This window comes from Myotis yumanensis, unplaced genomic scaffold (assembly GCF_028538775.1).
Source record: "Myotis yumanensis isolate MYYU_CA2020_CCGP unplaced genomic scaffold, mMyoYum1.0.hap1 SCAF_14, whole genome shotgun sequence".
NCBI classification, from domain to species: Eukaryota; Metazoa; Chordata; class Mammalia; order Chiroptera; family Vespertilionidae; genus Myotis; species Myotis yumanensis.
In genome coordinates this window covers 16,135,108-16,160,368 of record NW_027223765.1, presented here as the reverse complement: position 1 = coordinate 16,160,368, position 25,261 = coordinate 16,135,108, and the positions used below count along the sequence as shown (strand labels likewise).

Genomic DNA, 25,261 nt, shown 5'->3' with positions numbered 1-25,261 from the left:
CATAGAAAAAGTGTTGACATCTTTCATCTTCCCAGAAGAGTATTCTAACATTGCACCATATAAATGGACTGGGAAAATGCCTCGTTAGACGTGAAAGAACTCTTTTCTCTCAAGGATAGTTATGGCTTGAGCCAACGAGGAAAAATGGCTCCTTGAGTTAAACTCAGTTCTATGTGGTAAAAGGATAGGTTTTTGTCTTTGAATTATTGCTTAACTATTATAGAATTTAATTTCATCATCACAAAAATAACTTTCCCCAATGAGGTAACCCATAGCTGTTGTAATAATCTTATTGACAAGTAATAATAACCACTATTGACATCACCATCATCATCCTACAAACTAAAGCAGAAGCAAAAGTTTCTCAACTGTAATTATGTTGACCAAGGGACTAGCTTATTATGCCATAGTACTAATGAAAGATTTATAATTTGTTCTTTAAAGTATTTGAGATCTTTATGTGATATTCAGAAAAGCAAGTAAGTTGTCAACATTTTTTTTTTTTTGTATTGGTAATGACAGAAATCGCTAACAAAGCTACAGTTCATATCTCTACAGTTGGTTCTTATGCTTTGGAATGTTCCCTCAGGAAAAAAAAAATGTAACTGATAACATGTAATTCTGCAATATCCCTGGAGACATTACAAACACAAAGTCTGAATAATATTGATTTGATAATATCTAGTCATATTAAAATTGATAGGTCACTCTGCTTTTATTAGCATGGGCTTTATTTATATGCCACTGATCACAATGTGAGTCCTTTCAGCAGGCATATTTCTTTGCAACTTTGATTCATCGCCTATAGCATTGAATTATGCTTTGTAATAATTCTAGGTAATAGAACCTTCCCACTGATGGTACCAAACGATGTTGTTATTCAACATTTCCATATATCTACTACATGTAGTATAGTAGTTATTACAACATCAAGAGAATTTCAATTTGAAATGATTTCAACAAACTCATACTCATGGCTTTGAATGCCATTGGAATTCTGCTTTTAAAAGACAGATAATAAGGGTCAACCCACCAAGGGCACCACACTGAAGATTAGTGAGAAAAGAAGAGTAACTGGACCAGGGTCAGAACCATGGCGATCATTTGATTAACAATATTTTCTCCTATTTTAACTAAATATTCTACATCTGTTCCTTAAATGTAGGCTTTGCTTTCTCTTTGTAGGTGAATGACATATATGCGCACACAGACATCTTAGTAAAATAGTCATTATTGTACTTGTTGGGATTACAATGGGCATATACTGATTCAAGAAAAAGGTGGCAAGACAAATGTTTTCAAATTTGGGTTATTGAGTTTCCATTCAACCTATATTTGCAGCCAGATGGCCTCCTACCTGCCTGGCACTGTACTGGGGGGCTGGTGATGTAACGATAAACACTTCGGGGCTCCCAAGGAGCTGAAAAGGCGGATGCCCCCCACATGGATTTAGAGCGTGTTTGACTGCAAAGCATGAATGACAGAGACGAGGAGGGAGCGAGCTGAGCACGTTTCCAATCTGCAGTCAGTGACTAGGGCAAAGTGGGCCAACGCCCACCCTCACTCACCCTCGTAAAATATGAAGCAGCTGCTTGATGCCTCCCCAAATGCGGATTTCCACACTGGTCTCGGGGTCCTCGCAAAGCTGCACCAGGATCCAGACCACGCTCCAGAGCAGCTTCAGGTGGTCAGAGTGGAGCAGGCTGAGGAGGACGGGGATCCCTTCGTAGAGCTTCACCTGCTCCTTCACCTGGGGCTCGGCACAGAGGAGGCGCAGCAGCTCCGCAGTCAGCCTGAGGGGCAGGAGGCGAGGACGAGAGTCAGGCAGTAGCGGGTCATTGACTACATCTAGACTAGAGCTATCATCACTGCATGAAGGATACGTCTAAGGTTTTCTAAATCACAGGCCAACATACATTTTCTGTGAAGGGCTGGGCCACAGCCAAATGTTTTCAGCTTTGCTGGCATATAGGCTGTCACAACTACCCAGTCACGCCAAAATGTGCAAAAGCAGCCACAGACAACCATACAAAGAAATGGGGCCTGGCGGTGTCTCAATAAATTTTTATTTACAAAATAGGCAGGGGGCCAACTTTAGCTTTCAGGTCATGGTTTGCTGACTGCTGTTCTAAGCCATATTCTCATTGTACCCCCATTGGTCTGGCTAAAAAACTTCTAACAAGCAAAAAGGTGTCAGATACATACAATGGGATCTGTATTGTGCTCAAGACACAAGAACTATAAGCTTTATCCTGGTCTTCAGCAACTTACTATATGGTTGCAAAAACAAGACATTAATACCAAATGGCAAAAACACTGTAATACAGGAGAATTAGCCAAGTCTTTAAAGATAGTTCCACAGGTACTCACCCCACTGTGTCTAAACTCAAAGACATTATCCGCCTCCCAAAATCAGCTCTTCCTCTTTTGTCCCTGATCTTGATTAATGACACCATATAAGAGTGGAAATCATCTCAACCTGCCACTGCCAATCAAGAGCCTTCAGTGCCCCTGTTTCCTGGGCAACTGCTGGGATCAAGTCTCTTGTAAGTGGTGCAGCTAGCTAACCCCACAGCGCCTCCCATTCTTGTAATATTTGATTATGCTCCAGGTATAAGCCCCTCTGTCATCTACATCTCCAATATTCTCAGTCCCTTCAAAATTCCTTTCCCCTGAGGCAATTTTCCATAGCTCCTCTCCCTCCTCACTTTCATGCTGTGACATTCAGAACATATGTTCTTTGGTAAAAAGTATTCTTTACTTCTCAGACTTTCTACACAACACATTCCTTCCTTGTTCTACGTGGATCTTGTGCAGCTGTATTCCCCACCCCACGGCCCCCACAAACTGCCTTCAGAGTAATCGTCCCCCCAAATAAACCTGATCCTTCTTAAAATCTTTCTGTGAGCCCCCTTGCTATTCATGATTAAAAAAACTACACTCCTTCTTTAGCACAAAGAGCCCATCATGACCTGACTAATGATGTTTTATTGCCTTGGCCATAAAATATGGACATTAATGGGGTTATTGTGCAGCTCAGATGAGTGAACACACAGAAGGATTTAGAGCAGGGCCTAACCAAAATTAGCTGTATTTTTAATGTGTCATTAATACTGTCTAGTCTAGGTTTCTGGCACTTTCCCTCCTGCATTCTTGGCTCTAGCTGTGCCCGACCATGCAAGATCCTCTAACACATACCATTTCAAGTGGGAGCATATTCTGTTTCCACTCGCTCTCTCCCTCTGCCTCGATCACTCCTCCTGCCCTTGGGGAACTGCATGCCTCTACGGAGGTTCTGCTCTATGCTCCAGCGCACCAGGGACCACACCACGGACCTCACCACGGACGGTGCTGTGGCAAAACCGCTGGTGTGCGTGCCTGTCCTCCTCTCCTACGCTATTCACTCGTACCTTATTCATCTGTGGTTCGCTAACACTTGTGCGGAGGCTGTTAGTTGGGTGAATGAGTTCAGATAGCCAAGTCTTTAAGGATAGTTTGTAAAAGAATGATAAAATGGCTTTAAAGAAAACCTAGGGGGATTTACTATGAATTTAAGTGTCAGAGTTCTATTACTTGACTTTCTGTTATCTATTTTGCTTCTTTAGAAAAATTATTTACTTGACTATATATCAAATGATGTTGGCTGCAACTCTATTTAAAGACAAACTAATAACTATCTGTATATAGTAATTCTTTAGAGCAATATGTAGTTCAAGTGAATGGTTTAATTTTACACTATTTTCTGTTTTGAGTTATAAAAACAGGAGGTCAGGAAACAGGCCAGTACCTGTCTTAATTTATTTTACTGGCCTTCAGCAAAATAGATTTAAGCAATTAATCATTTCTTCAACACACAATCTGAAATTACTAAAAATAGAGCTGTGTCAGATTTTCTTTCCTTAAAGAGACAAGATGCAAATAAATGCAATAAGAAATATATTAAAGATGTGATCATAAGATTTATACAATTTGATTCTATGCCCAGATCTAGAAGTAATATGACTAAAGAAAGATAAATCAATACACCACTTTGCTCTACTTACTTCATATAAACTTAAATAGAAAACAAATGCAAAGCTGACTCATGATATTCAGTTAATAATGTAAAAAAATGAGATAATAAAAAAATAATAACCATTTTCATCAAATATAAGACATTGCCTTTTTCCCTGTGAACAATCCTACCTTTTGGAAAGTAAGTCATATTCATGCAAAATCATCAGCAGATTTTCTACAACGTTGAGTTCACTTATCTTCTCCCTACATTCTGGGCTACAAATTGAAAACTATTAGTAACTACTAAAAACATGGTTTACCATATTCACTTATTTAATATCCCAGCTCTCATCCTATCTCAAGAGGAAAACAAAATGCATTATAACTCCATGGGGCAGGGCTGCATCAAATTCCAACATTCAATTAACATTATAGGTCATAAATCTGTTTAATAATAGTGTGATGATAACTTAATTCCTTTTCTGCAAAGGGAATCATGCTGTTCACCAAAAAAGGAATGGTCAGCACTATTCACAAGAGCTAAAATATGTAAATGAATTATTTGTCCTCTGACAGATGAATGAATAAGGCAAATGTGATATAGACGATTGAATATTATTCAGCCATGAAAATAAGAAACATGGATGGACATGGAGGGCATTACACTAGGTGAAAGAAGCCAGGAAGAGAAAGGCAAATACTGTATGTGGAATCTAAAAATAGCATCAAAACAAAAAAAAAAAGCTGATTAAGTAGAAACAGAGAATAGAATGGTGGGTGGGTACCAGGGTCTGGGAAGAGGAGGAAATTGGAATATATAGGTTAAAGTAAAGGTATAAACTTGCAGTTATAAGAAGAATGAATCCTGAGGATCTAATGGTGACTACAGGTACTAATGTGGCATTGTATACTTGAAAGTTGCTGAGAGCAGATCTGTGTTCTTATCACACACACAGAGTTAACTACGTGCGGTGATAGATGTACTAATTACGTTGATCTTGGTCATAATTCCACAATATATATAAATCATCATGTTGTACACTTTAAATACATACAATTATATTTCAACTGTTTCCTATAAAGTTGGAGAAAAAACTCAAAGAGCAAAAAAAAAAGCAATGATTCACTTATTGGCATAAAATATACTTATAGCTCTTTTATTTTAAGTAATCACATCTATAAGAGGACAGGTTATTTAGGTTTTTCTTAAGGGTAAAATTGTTTGAAAATGTTGTAGATGTCAAAATAAGGTGGGCAAATGGAAAAAAAGGTTAGGGAAATTTAATTGTCAAAGAAATACTGTAGTAATTTTGAAAGTAGAAGTAACTAAACATTGAATGAAAGACTAGGTAAATATTTCTGGTTGGGGAAAAAAAGAAAGAAAAATTTAAACTGTGATTTGCCTTTCCAACAGCTTAAAATTTAAAATGATGCTTTTCTATACAAAATCCTCTTAAATATATATGTTAATGGCATGCCATGGTTATTTTTCTGAGTAGGTAGCCAAGTAACTAGAGAAACTAATCTGTTTGGTATCTCTGCCACCTAAATTGCTACAGTAGTAGAACTGGACAGTACATCAAAATACACTTACCTCTCAGCCAAACTAGCCAGAGCCAGAAGGGCGCCCAAAAGAACACTGGTATCTCGGGCACCGAGTAAATTTACTAATGTCTGAAAAAATGGAGTAAAAGAAAGTTTAATTGCTTAAGTAGCACACGTTTCTTGAACAGTATAATGTTTCCATGTAAAGATCATAAAGGCTTAACCTCAGAGGGAGTTCTGTTAAACCGGTGGTTCTCAACCTTGGCTGCACATTAGAATCACCTGGGAATCTTTGTAAAATCCTGATTTCTGGGCCTCATCATTAGTAACAAAGAAACAGAATTTCTGGAGGATGGGGCCCAGAAATCAGGATTTTACAAAGATTCCCAGGTGATTCTAATGTGCAGCCAAGGTTGAGAACCACGGCTCTAGCACCTTGTAGCCATCCCTTGCCCAGGACAGAAAGGAAAAGGGGCCAAGCCACACGGCCAGCCTGGTTCTCACACTTCCCTCTATTTCTTGTCTTTTCAAGACAAGAGCTGTGATCTAAAAGTCTTCCCTCTGGTGCCACATGGAATGTATTTCTATGAATATACACATTGCATCTGTTTATTTGTAAGCACACACCTAGGATCAGGGCTTTGCAACATTTAAATTAAGTAATAAACTTAGCTGGTATTAAGTGATATTGGGGGGCGGATTTCAGAAACCCCTGATTTGCTCCTTGGGCTGATAGAGAATATGAGAAGGTTAGCAGAGATTTATAAATTGAGGCTCGGTTAGCAGATCTGAGTTATAATGACATAGAACTTGACCGCAGGGCTCTGAACGCCTCGCAATGTGAGCCATTGCCACGTGGAGCTAAGTCTTGGCTTTCCAGGACCACTCACCTTGTGGGCGCCGCTTGTGGTGACCCATTCTCTTTGGTCTTTGACAGCAGCAAGCTTTTGGAAAATATCTATAAAGAAAGGAAATAACTCAAAGAGGGATTCAGAACTTAAGGAGGGTGGTACTCCTAGCACCTCACGCCTGAAGCATTGATGGGCAAGCAGAGAAAGGGCAATGGGAAAGGAGATAGCACAGAAGGAACAATGGAGGAAGGAGGAACTGGGTGATGTGTGGTTGTTTTTTAATTCAAGAAGTACCTCTCACCGAAACCGGTTTGGCTCAGTGGATAGAGCATCCGCCTGTGGACTGAGGGGTCCCAGGTTCGATTCCGGTCAAGGGCATGTACCTTGGTTGTGGGCGCATCCCCAGTAGGGGGCGTGCAGGAGGCAGCTGATCGATGTTTCTCTCTCATCGATGTTTCTGGCTATCTCTCTCCCTTCCTCTCTGTAAAAAATCAATAAAATATATTTTTTTTAAAAAGAAGTACCTCTCAAGCTCAGCTAGTATTTATTGTATAACACTATTATCTAATTAAATAAGGGAGATAGCAAAAAGGCAAAGCTTTCCTTCCACCTAAAGTTAAATGAGTTTCTTAACTTCGTTATAAGTCCACAGCGAAACCTGTCTTTCCAAGACCCTCCCCATAAAGATGTCAGCTTGACAAAGAGGAGAAGGGAGGCCAGCAGATGTGACGGACCCAGCAGGAGTCCTCGGCTAAGGGAAGCGGTTGTTCTCAAAAAGCCTTCCTGATGCTCAGGGCTCACCACCTACACTTCTCTCCCTGTAACTGAATCAGGGTGCTGTCCAGTAAACAGACACCGGCGGGAAGCCAGCCTGCTCACAAGGAAAGTGGGCTGGGAAACCCCACAGCAGGAAGGCTCTGGTCGTCAAACCCGAACAGGATGGAAGGTGGGGCCGGGAAGAGCCTCCAGAGAGAGAAGACTGGGTGACCAGAGAACAGCTCACCACACAGACCAATGATTTCACATTATTGTTAATCACATCAAGGCTTTTTCTTTTATATGCTTTTGATGTTCCAAATGTTTGGAGGTAGGCATCATTATTAACCTAACTTTATAGATGAAAATTGAATAGCCTCTGACATATTAATAGGAATTAAAGGAACCAAAAAATATGTTTGCCAAAATCTGCTGGTATGGAAGTCTCTCTTGCAATATATAGCGAAAGCTTGGGCTCAATGAAAATATTCTGAAACGTGAAATTGGGCTTTTCAAGGTAACAGTTGTGATCTACAAGTCTTCCTTCTGGGCATATTTTGGCACTGACTATGACAATTGGCATGGAGTCTCAACACATAAATGTTCAAAGTATCCCTTTTCCTGCTGCGCTGCAAACACCATGTTGCTTATTCTGCACGTGCAGAGTTGGCTGTGCCCCGCCCACCGCCGCCCCCCCACCCCATGCTCACACGTCATGTTGACCAGCTTGCCCACGCTGTGCTGCTCCTCGCCGTAGCTGAGGTACTCAGTGGCCACGATCTCCATGTACTGCAGGAGGGACCAAACCAACAAGTCAGAGGAGAAGACACCAAAAGCACACAAGCAGGTGACAAGATTGTGCACTTCTAAAAATGAGCTGTAGGTGGCGCAACAGATTCACCAAATAATAGTGCTTCCGAGTCCCTTTCATTCAAGTGCAAATAGGTGACTGCGTTTCTGGATTCTTTGCCTTCTCTTGCATGCCCTGAAGTTAGGGAGGGACCATGCAAAAACTGCATAAACTCTCAAAAGTCCCCAAATAATTTGTAGATGAATAGGTTTGTAGTGTAATTTAGTCTCCAAGTATAAGATACAAATAAGATGCATAATATGTAGTACATAGAATTTTATTTCTTCAATGTGACTTTTTAGTAGAATTTAATTTCTGATATTATAATGGAGGTTAAAGTGGATGAGAATGTCATTTACAATTTTATGAAAGACTATTTCATTAAATGAGGTAAATCTCCAGCCAAATTTTTAAAATCTTAAAAACAAAAGCTAGATCCCCAAAATGAAAATAACATAGATTTAACATTAAATTGCCATTAAACTTCATCTTCCTTTATCATTCAGAGTGAGTTTTGAGGGCCACAGACTTCTTATGAAAACCATTTTTCTATGGGTTTTGGGAGAATGGACTGTTTCAATTCAATGCCATGCCATGCCATGTTTCAGCAAATTAACAAACTCAAACATTTGATGAGCTCAACACATGTATTCTCCTACTTACTTTCCCTCAGTAGTTACCAAAGCTGAAAAATAAATGAAGTTAAAATCATTCCTCACATTGTCATTTACTGGGTAAAATTTTGGTGAGCACAGTAATTCTTTTCAAAAGAGTGAGAAAGTTGCGAACAGCTTCATCGCCAATATTTTCTCCCATCACTGGGTACGTGCAGCACTGAGGACTGGGCCTGCCAGCCAAGGTCTATTTCTTTTCATTACTAACTAAAGACATGTGACCTTTAATAGCACTTTCTCGTTTCAACAGGCTAGGTAAAGTGAGCCCAATTATCCAGAACAAAATGTCATGGGTCCCGCCCTGCCCCGTGAGTGTCCTGCCTCACACTCTCACTTATTAACCCTGCCTACTCCTCCCCTGGGCAGGCAGCCTATGGTTTGAAAAAGCCATCCTCTGTCACATACCTATGTAATCCTCACCCAAAGCCATGGCGCAAAATGGAAAGGCAAGACCAGCCACCGCAAAAGGAATCTTACCTGAGCTAGGCTTTCAATCCCATCCAAGCTGTAGAGTATTTCCTAATAAAACAGAAACAACAGAGCATACATAAAAGATGCGGGGAAAGTTGTATTTTGCATGCAATTTCTTTATTAATTCATAAGATTTAGAATTATTTTATGAAGGTCCACATTCTAACATCAATGTGGAAAACTTGAATGCTTGTCATAGTACATTTAAGATAAACTGTTAATTAAAAAGAATGCAATTTGGATTGAGAATCAGAAAATATCAATATGCTCATAACTTCAGCCAGACGCCTCACTTTTTCACCTTCTCCAATGTCATCAGAAACAGGTAGAGCTCAAAGGAACGGTTAGATATTGCTCCCTTTAATCCTCTCATGCTGCAGATAGGCCAACTAAGACCCAGAAAGGTGAGCCACTTGCCTAAGTGACAAGCCATGAGAAGAGTCCAGGATCACCAAATTCCCAGACCCTTCCTCTGGGCTTCAGCCCGGCCTGGGGACTGAGTGGAAACGTGGAATCTCCTGTTGACTCACACTGAGTTTCAACAAGATCAGACGAGACTGCAGGCTTCTCCTTAAAATGATTAGGCTAATGGTCTTCTTAAACCTACGCTCTGAGCCAGGGTGAGGGTCATCTTTGCCAAATGTCTCCCAACACAGGTCTTAAAACCCAATTCCCGGTCAGAAGGCACCTCAGCACAATCCCGAAGCTTCCTGAAAGTGCTAGTGAGGAAGAGAAGGGTTGGGAGGCTGGAGACTAGCTTGGAACTATGAATAGGAAGTGTTCTCGGGTTGTTCACACTGACATTTGTTTTCAGGCCAACGTAGTTCAGGTGGCCCTAACCTGTTTAATTAAAGCTGTATTGACGTCTCACTTCTTACTTAACATGCACACAAGGAAGTTATTTGAAATATAAACATCAGCCATCGGTGCAGTTCTGGGAAGTGCAGGAGGCTGAGTACACGAATGTGAGAGGGAACAGTGAAGTCCCGCCAGGAAGCCGTCCGAGGGAGCAGGTGGGGCAGGTGGGGGACAGGCACGGGCTCTCAAGGCCTCCGGGGTCAAGGTTTCCTTCTTCTGGGCGAAGTGAATTTGGAAACACTAAACATATCCATGTTTAAATTAAGAGTGAAGGGACATTTATAACTCAATTAAAAATAGTTCTGTGACTACCTATTCATTTGAATTTTCTTCATTGCTATTCGTGCCAGAAAAGCTATAATTAAAGAACACAGGAATGTTGTATACATTATCCCTAGTGGTGTTGGGATATTTTATACATATAAAAATAGAAATAACATTTTAAAACTATTAATATTCATTCTACAATTATCTTTTTTTCATTTCTGTTATGTAAAAGCCCTGGGTTAGGCTCTAACGAGGACACAAATATGTAGATGGCAGAGGCCTACTTCCTGAACTTCAGGAATAAGATAGATATACAGAAAACTGGAATTTAAGGCAGAATTTGGCCAGTGTTATAAGAAAGTTATTCATGAAGTGCTATGATACCCCAGAGAAGGGACACGTGCTATTTTGCTGAGAAGACTAAGGGAAACTTCATAATAAGAGTGATGGGCTCTGATGGGCTGAGAAAGATGGGAAAATCTGCTGTGAACAAAATGGGGGAAGAGGGGAAGATAAAGGAGATTCCAAGCAAAGAGAACAGTAAGCTCCAAGGTGCACAGAAGTTGTGCAGAAAGAACATCAAGTTGTTCCATAACTCTGCAAAGCACCTCCATAACTCCAGTACGGACACTCTTGGGACTAATGTTAGAAAAGCAGGGTGGGATCACACCGCGGGAGGACTGAGACAGGAGCCTGGATTTGGGCTTCATCATGTGGACCAGGAAACCCAATGAAATGTGTGAACAAGGGATTGATCAGAATCAGCTGTAAGGGCTTCCCCTCTAGTCTTAGAATGAACTGGAGAGGCAAAGTGTCATCTGGAAGCCCAGGTGGTTTGCCATGGCAGTGGGAAGGCAGATGGAGAGGCGGAGATAGTCTTTGAAGTGGTATGAAGAGGAAGACACATTGGAAGAAAGAAGAAGGCATCACCATATTAGAGCCTGGGTGACAGGAGACAGGGCCATGATTAACAAACACCAAGAGAGAGAGAAGACTAGACTAGGTTAGAGAAGACTTCATTTGGATATGTTGAGTTGCTGATAGGATATACAGGTGGGAAAAAAAGTACAACAGGCCATGAAAAATTAGATAAGGGCAAAAGGTTCAAATCTTAGAGTCGCTGACATGAAGGAGATTTAAATTTGAATGAGAAGACACCAAGGAAATGCGAAGACACCAAGGAAAAGAATAATGTTTAAATGATTGGTCATGGTCAAGTTCATTTTTTAAAAATTTTGTTGTTGTTCTTGTGGGGTTTTTTTTAAGTTCATCTTTAAATGTTTACCTTGATGAGAAATATATCAATCCAAAAATTAATGTTAACAATATGGGACTACGTCAATGTTTCCCAAACTATGTCATGGGGATGATCATTCTACTCTGTGCAGTGGGTGGTATTATAAATTCCAAAAAAAAAAAGTTTTGTGATCAAATTCAAATTAGCTTGGGAAATGCTAGGTGCTAGATTACACAGAGTTTAACAAAGTGCTTCATCATAGGACACCTCAGAGCTTTTACTATGCTGCTCCAATGGGAGACCTAGAGTGCAGCCTTTCGTAAACATACCCATTGGAGAACAATTCTGTTCACAGAATACTTAACCACTGGGAAGCACAGTTTGAGAAGTGCTGTTATCAAATATAAGAAGGGCAAAGAGGTCCTGGCTAGGTGGTTCAGCTGGTTGGAGCATCGTCCCATGCACCAAAGGGTAACGTGTTCAATTCCCTGTCAGGACACATACCCAGTTTATGGGTTCAATCCCCGGTCGAATACATGCGGGAGGCAACCAATCCATGTTTCTCGCTCACATTGATGCTTCTCTCTGTCTCTCTCTCTCTGTCTCTCCCTTACTGTCTCTCTCCCTCTCCTTCTCCCTTCCCCTCTCAATAAAAAACATATCCTTGGGTAAGGATTAAAAAATAATTTTAAAAAAATTTTTAAAAAGAGCAAAGAGAATTTTGTTGCTATGTACTCAAGACTTCACCCTTCATTTATGAAATAAACATTCCGCCCCCTCCCATTCTCCTATGGAGACTGGAGCAAGGCCAGGAGATTGCTCACAAACCCATGGTCGTCCTTGTATTTCCTTTGGTTACACCAATGGGATTGCTCCAACCTGAGAGCATCAACTAGAGAAAAGCAAGACCACAAGGTATGCACATACCTGGGCTTGACAGCTCTGGTTACTGATCTGAAAAGCAAACTTGGCTGCCTGTTTAGAGCACAGTGACACCTCCTGCTTGCCCTCCAGGCCTCAGTGTTTTCTCCCTGGTCACAGCCCAGAGGGTCACAAGACTGGGGTCTGTACTTCTGAGCCTAATGACCTGGAGAAAATCCTTTAGTGAATCAGACCTCAGTTTGATGTGCAAAATGTGAGCAAATGTCCTTGTGCTGCCTATCCCAAGTTTTTCCTATTATTTAAAAAAAGGGGGGGGGGGTACAATAATATAACACAGATAAAAAGTATGCCTTAAAAAAAAATGGAACACACTGCACGCCAACATGGGTGTTGTTAGTCCACCACTATTTCTACCAAAATGTCATTGCCATTAGACATGCTCATCCTAAACCTGCTCAGCAACTAAAGCAATGCTAAACACACTGCAGAGCCCTTGATCCTGAATCACTAACCTGATCATTTTCTGCGCTAACTTATCAGTGTTTCCACGATGCTGATTCCTCCATCACAATTTTAAGAACCCTCTATGCACTGGCCTCAACTTATCTCCCCAGGAGTAATAGTAACCACTCTTCTAAAAGGCTTGAGGGAGAATTGAAGAGGTCCATTTGAAAGTTATTGAATATAATGTGCTACAACAGTGCTTCTCAAACTCTTTGGTGTCTGTACCCCTTTACACCCTTACACATTCTTCAGAACCCCAAAGACTTTGCTTATATGGGTTATGTCTACCTACATTTACCACATTAGAAATCGCAAGTGAGAAATTCCTAAAACACAAGAGCACACAGCACATGTTTCATCAGCCGTCACAGCCATGACATCATCACGCAACCTGCAGCCTCCGGGACACCGCACTGAACACTTGTAAGGAGTGAGAGCAAAGGAGCACTATCTTGAAGACAGTTTTGAACCTATGGAACCCCTGAAAGGAATTCAGAGACCTGTAAGCAGTTCCTGGATCACACCTGGAGAGCCATTACGCTACTGTGTCACCGGGATGGCTGTCCCCATCATATCACTGGAATTGTGGGGCTTAAATAAAGGGGAAAGTTTGAGAATGCAGATATGTGGTTGGGAGCAAAGAACAGCAACAGCAACAAAAAATGATAGTTGAAGCCAAGAGCTAGGAAGATGGGGAAGAAGATGATAAAGAAAAGAACTTTGGGCCCTTCCAGCACAGCTCAGTGGTTGAGTGTCAACCTATAAACCAGGAGGTCACAGTTCAATTCCCAGTCAGGGCGCATGCCTGGGTTGCAGGCTCAATCCCCAGTGTGGGGCTTGCAGGAGGCACCCAATCAAAGATTCTCTCTCTTTGTTGCTGTTTCTCTCTCTCTCCCGCCTCCTTCCTCTCTGAAATCAATAAAAATATATTATTTTTTTAAAAAAAGAAAGAAAGAAAAGGACTTTGGGAAAGTTAACATTTAGGAAAGCAGGATTTAAAAAAGGACCAAGTACAGTAAGTAACAGAGAAGAAGAATGAAAAGGGCTGAGGAAGAGCTGGGGGTTGGTGCAGGCAGAGAGTGCGGGACAGGCGTGCCCTGCTGCAGAGGGCTGGGGAGGGCGAGGCCGAGACAAGGCCGCTCCGCTGAACTGTCTTCTCACTGTTGCTGCTAATGTAATTGCAGTTTGGCGCTTTTAAGACTTTCCCTTTATCCTTGATAAGTAATGTGCTTCGGTTTCACTATAATGAATCCAGCTGGGAATTTATCTTTATGCTGCTTGGAGCTCCGACGATACCTGAAACCTCGCATGTCTGCCTTTAATTAAGGAAAACGCTAAGCAATTGTGACTTCTCTTTCATCCAGTGTTTTCTTGCAGGAATCTCCATTAGGCATAGCACGAAGCCTCTGTACACTGACAGGAAAGACTCAATCTGCAAGCCACCAGCTTGCAGCCTCTGGGTGAAGGAATGATGATGGAAGCCTGCCACACTATGGACCAGGGGTCCTCAAACTTTTTAAACAGGGGGCCAGTTCACTGTCCCTCAGACCGTTGGAGGGCTGGACTATAGTTTAAAAAAAAAAACTATGAACAAATTCCTATGCACACTGCACATATCTTATTTTGAAGTAAGAAAACAAAACGGGAACAAATACAATATTTGTATTTGCATGTGGCCCGCGGGCCGTAGTTTGAGGACCCCTGCTATGGACTATTTCAATGGCTTCCAGAGAGAACCTTGTACACAGAATTCCACGTCCAGATAGAAAGGAAGTGGGTTCGCGTCCTGACCTTTCAAAAAATGTAGTGATGACAGTAAGATGGGAGATTGGAAGGGATAACGGATTAAAAAGAGGGTATTGATGATAAAGACAAACAGAAGGGGCGCCACTGACACCATAAGAAAGAGAACAGATGGGAGGGTAAGCCTTGGCAAGGACGGGGGATGTTTCCTTTGAAACAAGGAGAGAAGTAAAGTTGCGTGATAATCCAAATATTTCAAGCAACAAAGAGGAGGAAACAGGAGCGCTCCCACTGGGATGTCTTCAGATTTCCCTGTAAAACAGATTTACGGTGATGAGAGTGACAGGGGCAGGAGGCGGTTTGGGTGTGAGAAGTGGAGATGGTTTGGAACAGCCGCTGTGGATCCTGCGATACAACCAGCGGGGACAGGAATGCCGAGCCGCGGCGAAGGCTCGCTGAGACTCTGCGGCATAAACGGTCGTAAACCCCAGGCTTGCTTTGTGACTTTGGCCAACAATTCTTGGCAACTTTAGATATTGAATAACTGCCTGAGCACATGCTCTTCTTTGTGAAAAGGCTGCCAGAAGGAGCGATTCGGAGAGCATCCCCTTCTATGGAAAGATGAAACCAGATAGAGATATAGTTTAATATGTGTTTTGGTCATGAAATCCCATAAACAAAGAGGTTACTGCATTCTTTCCTTCGGAGAGCAGTACAATCAACCCTGTTTCATTCCATCAAGAACTTGGCTGAGAAAGGAGATCAGCCGAGCATGACACAACTGTCATCAGTGTTCTGAACAAACAGGACATCTCTAAGGCAAATATTTTCCTAATTTCTATAAGCCAAAGCACTAGCTCCCCACCTGCCTCCAGGAACACTTTCCTTCACATTATATATGCACTGCTCTCACCCCAGTTGGGACATGCTGGAGGGAAAAAGAGGGTGCTATTAATAATTACGTAGGAACAGTGAACACACACTGGGACTGACTGGGGCAAAGTGGAACATATGGTCTACCCTTATCATATGTGACCCACACTGCATTGCTCATGGCAGCTCAGAAATGTGTGGAACACACAGTTCTGTGTGGTTGGTCATGAGGGGAATGGAAACTCCCAGAAAACTGTGAGCAACCAGGACAGAAAGCCATCAGAGATGCCCTAAGTCTCATAGTCAAATGATTATGGTTGGCTAAACTGTAACAACACAAAGCCAGCCTAAAATACAGGAGGAGGAAGGGAATGGTTCTTCTAAAGGAAAAATGTGGAGCCACCATGACTCTAGAGCTCCCCAAGAGCCCCCACTGGTCACAGCTGACTTTGACCTAGCAAGCTGCTTAGCCTTGAACATGCTAGAAGGTGTGGCCAAGTGCATACCTCTCTGAACTGCCTGTGGTTTTCAGTGCCAGCTAATGATGAAAACATAGACCAACGAGTAATCCACTTAATCCCATAGGAAATATAGTAGAAATATATAGATTTTCTTTTTGGTCCTCATTAAATCACTTCTCTCTTATCTTTCAAATAGCAGATGAGATACTTGCCAAATTTGAAAGCTATTGAGTTGTGAGAGAAAGAGAAAGTTAACATGGTCTGCTTCAAAGAAAACCCACCAGTGTTTTATTTTATCTTCATCACCAGCACAAAATATCTTTATTTTTTCCAACCAACCTGGTAACATGGATCCCTCATGAGTAGTCTCAGACAGATTAACACTCTCAGAAAGTGAATAGACGGGGCTCGATTAACCCACTCTCTGAAAGAAGAAAACAAGAGAGAACATGTTTGTTCATGTCTAAAAGACGAACATGCCAGTTCATGAACAACACACGACTATGAAGGAGAATGAGGAACATACAAAGGAATAGCATTAGTTTATTTCAAACGTAATCTGCAATGGGAATGGTTATTTTGAACTTACACATCTGTCCCATTTTAATGCAAAACACATAAAAGCCATCATTATCACTCTGACATAGAAGCCCCCACAGTTACGTGGTTTACAGTGCCGTCACTGACTCCGGGCAGCCCCCAACCAGAACAAATAGCTAGAAGGTCCAATAATTAGATTTACCTTAATACAAATGTATGTCCTAATGACTAAAAAATAATACACATACATTAAAAGGAAGATATTTGTATCTTATTCTTTTTTAAAATATGTTTTTATTGATTTCAGAGAGAGAGGATGGGAGAGAGACAGACAGACAGACAGAAACATCAGTTATGAGAGAGAATCATTAATCAGCTGCCTCCTGCATGCCCTCTACTGGGGATCGAGCCCGCAACCGGGGCATGTGCTGTGACCAGGAATTGAACTGTGACCTCCTGGTTCATGCATTGACGCTCAACCACTGAGCCACATCGGCTGGTCTGTATTTTATGCTTAAATAACCACATTTACTTATCAATGGGATGAGTACCCCCTCGGACACCAAGCAGCTTCTGGAGCCTTGGAATCAGACTGGACAGCACCCCACTGTGTCCTCTTCCACCTGCTATTTATCACACTGACCATGGAAAACCCAGCTTCAGTAGGCGATGCCATCACCTCTAGGAAGCAGCACGAGCTTAATGTGGAAATCGTCAGCTACCCTGAGGAGCTTGCACTGTGTCTGATGGATGTCGAGCATCGCTGTTTTCCTTGAAAATGTAAAATACCCATGACACCCCTGGGAGTTCTCAGCAAGCAGTTTGAGGCCCTGAGCCTCCGGTGTTTTCTATGCCAGCCTTCTGCGACTTTCTCACACTGGACCCTCCCAGGGAATTAGAAGGATGTTCTCTAAGGTGACATGAGGCTGGAACATGCAGATACATACCACCAACACAGCACAGGGGGGACCCCTGACCGAGGAGGAAGGAGGCTGGGCACTGGTGGTGCCGGGAACTTGCCGCGTGCACTGCCTGAGTCACCCGTGCACGGAGGGCCCTGCCAGGTGAGACCTGTCTCACACTGCCCTCCAAGCTGGTCCCACATGCACGTGGTGCAAAAATGGTCAGAAACCTAAAATAAAAGCGTCTGCTATCCCTGCTTAGCAGAGAAAAACTAAGAAAGATATAGGAAGATTCCAGATGACACTCCACAGAATTTCTCCCTCCCCTTCCCACCTCCCCAGCTGGGCTGGCTGTGCATGGGGCAAGGTTACCTTATTAAAGATCTGTCAAGTGAAGCATTTATTGCGCCGTGACCCCAAGCCAACCCTCGCCTGGCTTGTCCCATATTTGTTACTCCGTAGTGTAGAACTCAGCGACGCCTTCTCTAAGATCCTGAAAATCAACTCTGCCCCCAAACCTGCACATCCCAACCTGAGTGCAGAAACCCCACCCTCCTCAAAGGCAGGACGGACATCTGTGGTCACTGTCCCTGGAGGCATCGTCCTCCACCCTATGCCACCCACACTCCACCCCAAGCCACTCACCATTCCTTCCATCTACCTAGACTTGGCTCCTAGGAAGGAGGCTGGGAAGCCTGCTTTCCCATGGCTTTATATTCCCAGGGGTGATTGGCAGCTCTTTATAGACACAGCCCCCAGCAGAGGCCTGGCCCGGTGGGGAGAAGTTGGGCAAGGAGTCCCGAGAGCATTGCTGGCCGAGAACTATTCCTCCTGCCATCACAGAGGCTTCTGGCTGGAGCTGCCCACCACAGCGGCAGTCGACCCTACGACCCTTCTCCAGCCCAGGCACGTGACAGCGACACCTTGCCTACGGAGGCAACCCATCCCAGGCAGGGCGACCAGCCAGGCAGAACTACCCCAGGCCACACTGGGAAACTACGACAGTTTATCTGACCTCCCCACAGCGGGAAAAATAATGCCAATTTGAAATACACTTTGAATCTAACACACAATCACCTATGGCAGTGGTCGACAAACTCATTAGTCAATAGAGCCAAATATCAACAGTACGATTGAAATTTCTTTTGAGAGCCAAATTTTTTAAACTTAAACTACATAGGTAGGTACATTGTTATTAACTTAATTAGGGTACTCCTAAGGCTTAGGAAGAGCCACACTCAAGGGGCCAAAGAGCTGCATGTGGCTCGCGAGCCACAGTTTGCCGACCACGGACTATGGGGACACTTGTCAGGATGTGGTTATTCGAGGTCCTGTCACAGAGAGAAACGTTGATCTTATCAATAGGGAGGTGGCACACGACTACTCTCCCTTCGGTGCTGAAAGGCTGACTTGTGGCACAAACGCTCCGTCCCAGAGACCCTACCAGAAGGAACCATCAAGTGCAACCGCTGCCGGCAACCCGAGGAGGGTTAACGCTGACTGCTTTCATTACTTAAAGGAAAAGCCAGGGGCCTGTGAAGAGGTGATTCATGGAACAAATATGTGTACACTCGGTGTTTTTCCTAACTATATGCAATCTTCCTGAGCAAAGTTCATGGCCTTTCCAGGGTTTTTTCATATCAAAATAAGTAGGGAAAGTTTTTTGCTTCCTCCCCTACTTAAAAAAAAAAAAGGAAAAGAAAAAAAAAATTCCACCGTAGGTTTTATTATTTTTAACTGTTAAGAGAATGTAAGTAAATTAAGAGTTCCAGAAAAGTCTTGAAAGTCCAGAAAAGAACTTTCAACTCTCCAGAACAGAGTTGAAAGTCCTATTCCAAACAAATTGCCATTTTTTATGTGTGTTTTTGTGGGGTTTTTTTGTGTGGGGTTTTTTGCTTTTTTGGGACAGAAGCCCGAAGCTATTAATATTTCTGCATGGTCCTGGCCTCCGCTGCGGTGAATGTAAATAGAATTCCTGGTGTCTGAGTCCTCTGGCTCTTCCTCTCCGAGCACTGACCTCTAAAGGAGCAGTTGTTCCTGCCTTGGCTCCCCGCCCTTGACCCCCCACGAGAGCATGGCACGTCGCATGGAGCTCTGGTGTCCAAGGGGAGTGACGTGCTCTGTAAGACGATATCCCTCTCTGTTTCCAAGGGTTGGGGGACTAGGAAACACACGCTCAGGGCCAGCAGAGAGGGGCAGAGCATGATGGTGGCCGGCCGGAGAGCCACTGCGGCCTGGAGCAGCGGGGCCGGCTCCCAGGCCAGGGTCCTCCACCAGGGGATGGCCGGGGAGAAAGGGACTCTTACTATGGGAGCAGGAATGCTCGGCACAGGCCAGGGGATCCTCTGAGGCAACTCTGGAAAACCTGTCTGTCTGCAAAGATAGTGTTTCCCCTGAGGATTAGGGCCCGATATAGCAGCCACACGGCCGCGGATTCCAAGCAGGCAAATATGTATCCCCGCTGTGACTGAACCTCTGCCACGGCTTTCACAGGACTATTAATACATGGCAGCGTGATCGGCGCCCGCGGCCTTGGCCTCGGACCCGCTGCCACGGCACTTGCAGCCTCGGAGGCCACTTTCTGCCATCACCAGAGGCCCAGCCTGTGAACAGAGAAAGGGTAGCTGGGGTTTCACCTTCTTGCACAGTGGGGGAAACCAGTATGCCATGTGAGCGCTCCGTGGGACTACCAGCCACGGAGCTGTGGTATTGATTATTGAATGATTATAAAGCTTCAAGCACCAAGATAAATGAGAGCATCGGATGGTCTGGGGCTAACTGACCAGGGGCTGTGCAAATGCCAGAGGTTCCAACCTAGACCCCCCCCTTGGCAATGCTTCCCTCTGACTCTCACTCAGAATAAGCAGCAACTTCGTGGGAAGAGTGTTATGTAGATTTCCCTTTTCGTGTTGTCATACCGTTTGCGTTCACACCAAGCACAGCAACAAAACTGCCACTTTTGACTCAAGATTTTAAAGTGGAGGAATTCAAGCCTGTTTCAAAATAAATGTTATGACAAATTCATAAGACAGAGCCCTATTTTTTTTGATAGTTCAAAAAGTAAAAGTAACATCAAAATAGAAACTGATTATAAAAGAATATTCAAGGACTCTTTACTAACTTGTTCCACTCTTCGTAATGGGCCCATGTTCTTTATCTCTGTCTACCCCGAAACCTAGGCCAGCACAGGCACCCAATCAGAAGTCCATCCAGTGAATTACACTGGCCCCTAAACTCAGAGAGATAGTGAGCAGAAAGGACCGTCTTCTAGATGTTTCTTCCAGTTAGTTGACAAAAGTTTCAGAGGTAGAATGCTTTCAAATATTTACTCATTACCTAGTAGGAGTTGGCACTGTTGCCCCCTCAGGGGTACAGCTCTGGACAAAGCATGCACTGGTGTACATTGCACTTCTTCTAAAGCAGTGGTTCTCAATCTGTGGGTCAAGACCCCTTTGGGGGTTGAATGACCCTTTCACAGGGGTCGCCTAAGACCATCGGAAAACACATATATAATTACATATTGTTTTTGTGATTAATCACTATGCTTTAATTATGTTCAATTCTTAACAATGAAAATACATCCTGCATATCAAATATTTACATTACGATTCCTAACAGTAGCAAAATTACAATTATGAAGTAGCAACGAAAATAATTTTATGGTTGGGGGTCACCACAACACGAGGAACTGTATTAAAGGGTCGCGGCATTAGGAAGGTTGAGAACCACTGTTCTAAAGGGAGAAGACCAATAATACACACAGAGAGAGAGAAATGTACATCAGGCGCTAACCAGTGAAGAACAACCAAGGTCAAGGCTATAGGGGTTCTGGGGATGCTATTTTAGGACAGTCAGACGGAGAAGGGTTCTCGAATAAGATTTGCATCTGAGTGAACTGAGGAGAGAGTCTGGGTGGGAAGAGCAGAAGAGTCAAGCGTATAGTACATGAGCAGGAGTGTGGTGGTTTGTGCCAAGAAGGGCAAGGAAGCCCTCGGGGTTGGAATAGAAGGAGCCAAGACTGAGTTACAGAAGGGAAGTCAGAGAGAGCAGGAGCCACACCTGCAGGGCTTTGAAGAATATGAATAGGGACTTTGGACGTTTTATTCTGGAAGGTCACTGAAGGCTTTGAACGGAGGACTGCCATGGTGGGACAGAGTGTGAATGGATCCTTCTGGGGACCTTAATGAACCTTTATCTTTATCCAACTTATGGGGCTGATTTAAAGACCTCTCTAGGGAGGTTAGAACGATCTGGCAGACTTGACCAAGGTGACCAGGCTTCTCTTTTCCTAGGCCAGGAGGAAGCCTTCCAAGGCCCCTAGTGGCCTCTCTACTCCCTGACGAGATAGAATCCCAGAGAAAGCATCTCTCCCATCAACTTCGTATATTTTAAGACCCCAATCAAGACACTGAAGAGACTGCTGCTGCATCCTAACTTCTAGTCCTCTCCTCTGACCTCCTGTGACAGGGTCCGGATAGCTAATGCTGAGGATCAGGAAAAGTTCAAAGGAAGAGTCACCTGCATCAGATATATGCCCAGGAGTGGACCTGGCCACAAAGGTCTGATGAGTAAACAAATAACTACATAGGTCCTTTCGGTGAGGGTGTCTGTGAAGTTCCCAGAACACTTCTAATAGCGTTTCTAACAAGATTGTGATGTTTGGGCCAGATGTGTTCCCCTAGTTCCAGCAGTTCTTGAGCTCTTGTATAGAATGTAAACATAATCTTCCCAAGCTAGACTCCCTTCAAACTCATTTCCAAAATATTTCAAATTTGTAGAAAGTATTTCAGGAAATATGATGTAAAATAATGATATCAACTTGTTCTTATCAGAAAAGTGACTGCATTTTTGGACAGAAAAGATCATGCTAAATGAATCAGTTGGGTCGCTTTTAACTGGAATTAAAGAACCTGGGGTATACTCACCTCTATAAAAGTTACAGCAAAAAGAGGTCCATGTTTGGAAATATGTTAGAAAGAGGGGCTATCCTGGCAATTCTAGAATAATTGTATCAGAAAGAGGCCAGTTAAATGAACCCACCTTACAATAGCACCAAATTTCACAATAAATAGCAGAGGCAATATCCCATTTAAATATTATAACTGTAACTCTAACAAGCAGAAAAAAAAAGCAAGAATAGATTCTGCTGACCTCTTTTGGCACGCTCTTTCTAGCAAAATTGTATAAGGTGATCCAATATCCTTGACTTCACTTTTGACTTTTGCAGCATTAAGAGGTTCATTTTTGCAAATATGTTAGATTCATCAATTTTTCCTAATGGCATCTCCTACTCTTTGCTATTTAAAATATGTTTATTTGAAGTTCTATCTTGTCATCTTCCTTGTAAACACTCTCTTCTTCGATTCAAAGTTACTTTCAGTAACTTCATAACATTCTACATCTTTAGCCAGATTCACAAGCTCATTTCACAAGTAGGTTATGGTACATTTGCTTTGTCTGACAATCAGCAAGGAATGAACCAACAGAGAGGAGGCTCAGAGGGGCAGATACACAGAAGAGATAGTTGAGTCGAGGCCAATTTTATAAGTGGTCAGTTAATGGGGAAATATGTCAATTTTGTGACAACTTGTACTTCTCTACAGAACCTCAGAACCTTATTTTGGATAGCAAGCACCCTTTGTGCTTTCTTTGCAATTTCCTCCAGATAAGATAAGAAGAGGTAGGTTTGTTTAGCAACAGCAGAGTCTACTATATAGACAAATGATGTTATGGCAGAAATAAAAGTTGGGAGATCAAAATTTGCTCCCATACTCAGCCCACATAGGGATCATTACCATGTGTAACCAGCAGTAACCTGAGATTCAGAGGCCACACTTTCACTTACCCTTTGAGATCTACCATGAGGTGTTTACAGTGTTACCTTATCTGACTCTGGATTAACAAGTCCTGTTTCATTTCAGAGGCTGCCTGACAATGTCATTTCTGAGAACAAGGGAGTATCACGGGTCAATCTTAGGAAAATAATCCAGAAGTGAGGTATCCAGAAGTGGGGGACAGGGGTTGACTGAAGTTGGGGAGTGGAATGGAAGAGGAACAACATCAATTGGGCATAAATAGGGAGAGGAATTGGGAGAGCTCACACTCCACAGATGAGATTAAATTCCCAATCAGACATACTCTCAGGATAAAAGTGAGTGGCATAACATCCTGAATATGCCAATCATGTCTACAACCAGAACCTCCAGCCTTTGGTGGTCTTCATATACACAGTTTATATTTACCATATGTTCCCTTATAGGTGGTAGAAAATAACTGTTTTGCTGACCAAAGTAGACTCCGAGTCCCTAGAAAAAAGGGACCACACATCTTATTCATCTTTGTATTTTTACCTACTCTTCCTTCTCTACCATTTGCTCTATCTCTCTTCCTTGCACATAGTAGATGCTCAACAATTTGTTTATTGAATTGAAGCCAAGCCTTCCAGTCAACATTAAGTCTGATGTTCACAAAGAAGGCCATACCAGAAAAGAATTACAGCCCTGCGATTTAATTCTTCTGTAAGTCTAAAGTTAGACAGAGAAGGACAAAAGGGTAGTCTGCCCAACTTAGCAAGGTTACATGGTCTGAGAAACAATAGACCTTTAGACCTTTTACCCAACCCTGCTTTTAGAATAGAACTGGACATACCAATCTGTCAGCAGCCAAAGGATGATGTAAAAGGATGTTCTTGATGGTTAACATTCCCAAATTCCTTCTCATACTATGAAAGCAAAGAGATCTATAATCATCCTTTCCTGGTTTGAAGATTTCCAGGGACTGCTCATATTGCAAACCAGTAACACCATCCAATATAAGATGCCTCATTAATCACTAAGAAGTTGGAAAGGTCCTGACAAGAGATCTCTTGCCTTCAGAATTGTTAAGATCTTTTTCAACTGTTGGAAGCCAACCCTTGCCCAATCATTTTCCATAACAATATCTGCATCTAGTGCCTTCAGTGTAGGGACACCGAGAGGTCTCTTCAGCTTTAACCCAGGAAATCCGCTCCTTTTTTCAAAGTACCAACCTGACAGATAGCCTCCTAAACATCCCTTGAAGAATCCATGATAGTTGTCTTCAAAACAAATTAAAGAATTTCATTTTTCTGATACCATTCCAGGCATAATTATTCTGCTACTAATCATTATTCTACTCTGTTCAAGCTCAAGAAGAAATAACACAGGACAACTTCAGGTCCTTTGCAATGTCCATTAATCTTTCAATGATCTTTGCATATATTGTCAAAAATTGAGCACTGACCTAATTACATGACCATCATCAAGATTCTAGGCTTCTGTGTCATCTGAGCCAGTCTAATCACCCTCTGCTTAAATCAAGTACAAAAGTATGACATGCTGTCCCAATTCTCGACATACTTAGCAGTCACTGCCCAGTATGTAAATATTCAATACTAAATAATCCTGTCCAACAGACCCAAGCATTAGGCCACTACTTAGGCATGCATTTAGTAGCTGATTCATCATGGAGGACCCATTAGCATGATGTTCTACTTAATGTCAGCTATTACACTGGACCAAGTCAAGAGTTTTCTTTCAATCAAGGCATTAAATTATTACTATCTCTCCTATTTTCCAGAATAAGAGCAGTGTGTTTTTTTCTCATCTCACTGGGACAGAATTCATTTATCTCAATCAAGTCTCGAGTGGTGGGGAAGATGTAAAGTTTTCATAGACGTCTTTTCAGCCAATGCTGGGTCGGGGAGAGGGTCTGGGCCTCCTGGGCAGAGTAGAAGATCAGGTCCTACCACGACCAAGTGTTGGGAGCCTCCTTCCAGCAGCCCAGAACAGAAACTTAAGGGGGAAAAACTCAATCCTGACTGCAATGCAGCAG

At 42.7% G+C, this 25,261-nt stretch overlaps 1 protein-coding gene across 3 annotated transcripts in view; it reads right to left on the bottom strand.

Annotated features, from left to right (window-relative positions):
- Positions 1-25,261, bottom strand: part of NEK10 (NIMA related kinase 10) — a 144,662-nt gene that overhangs the window by 92,750 nt on the left and 26,651 nt on the right. For all 3 annotated transcript variants that reach the window (XM_070433299.1, XM_070433300.1, XM_070433301.1), the window contains exons 6-12: positions 16,308-16,392; positions 9,150-9,191; positions 7,859-7,937; positions 6,432-6,499; positions 5,591-5,670; positions 4,186-4,272; positions 1,569-1,793 (exon numbers count right to left, since the gene is read on the bottom strand). In XM_070433299.1, the coding sequence (XP_070289400.1) occupies positions 1,569-1,793; positions 4,186-4,272; positions 5,591-5,670; positions 6,432-6,499; positions 7,859-7,937; positions 9,150-9,191; positions 16,308-16,392 (666 nt within the window). The remainder of the gene's footprint in view (positions 1-1,568; positions 1,794-4,185; positions 4,273-5,590; positions 5,671-6,431; positions 6,500-7,858; positions 7,938-9,149; positions 9,192-16,307; positions 16,393-25,261) is intronic.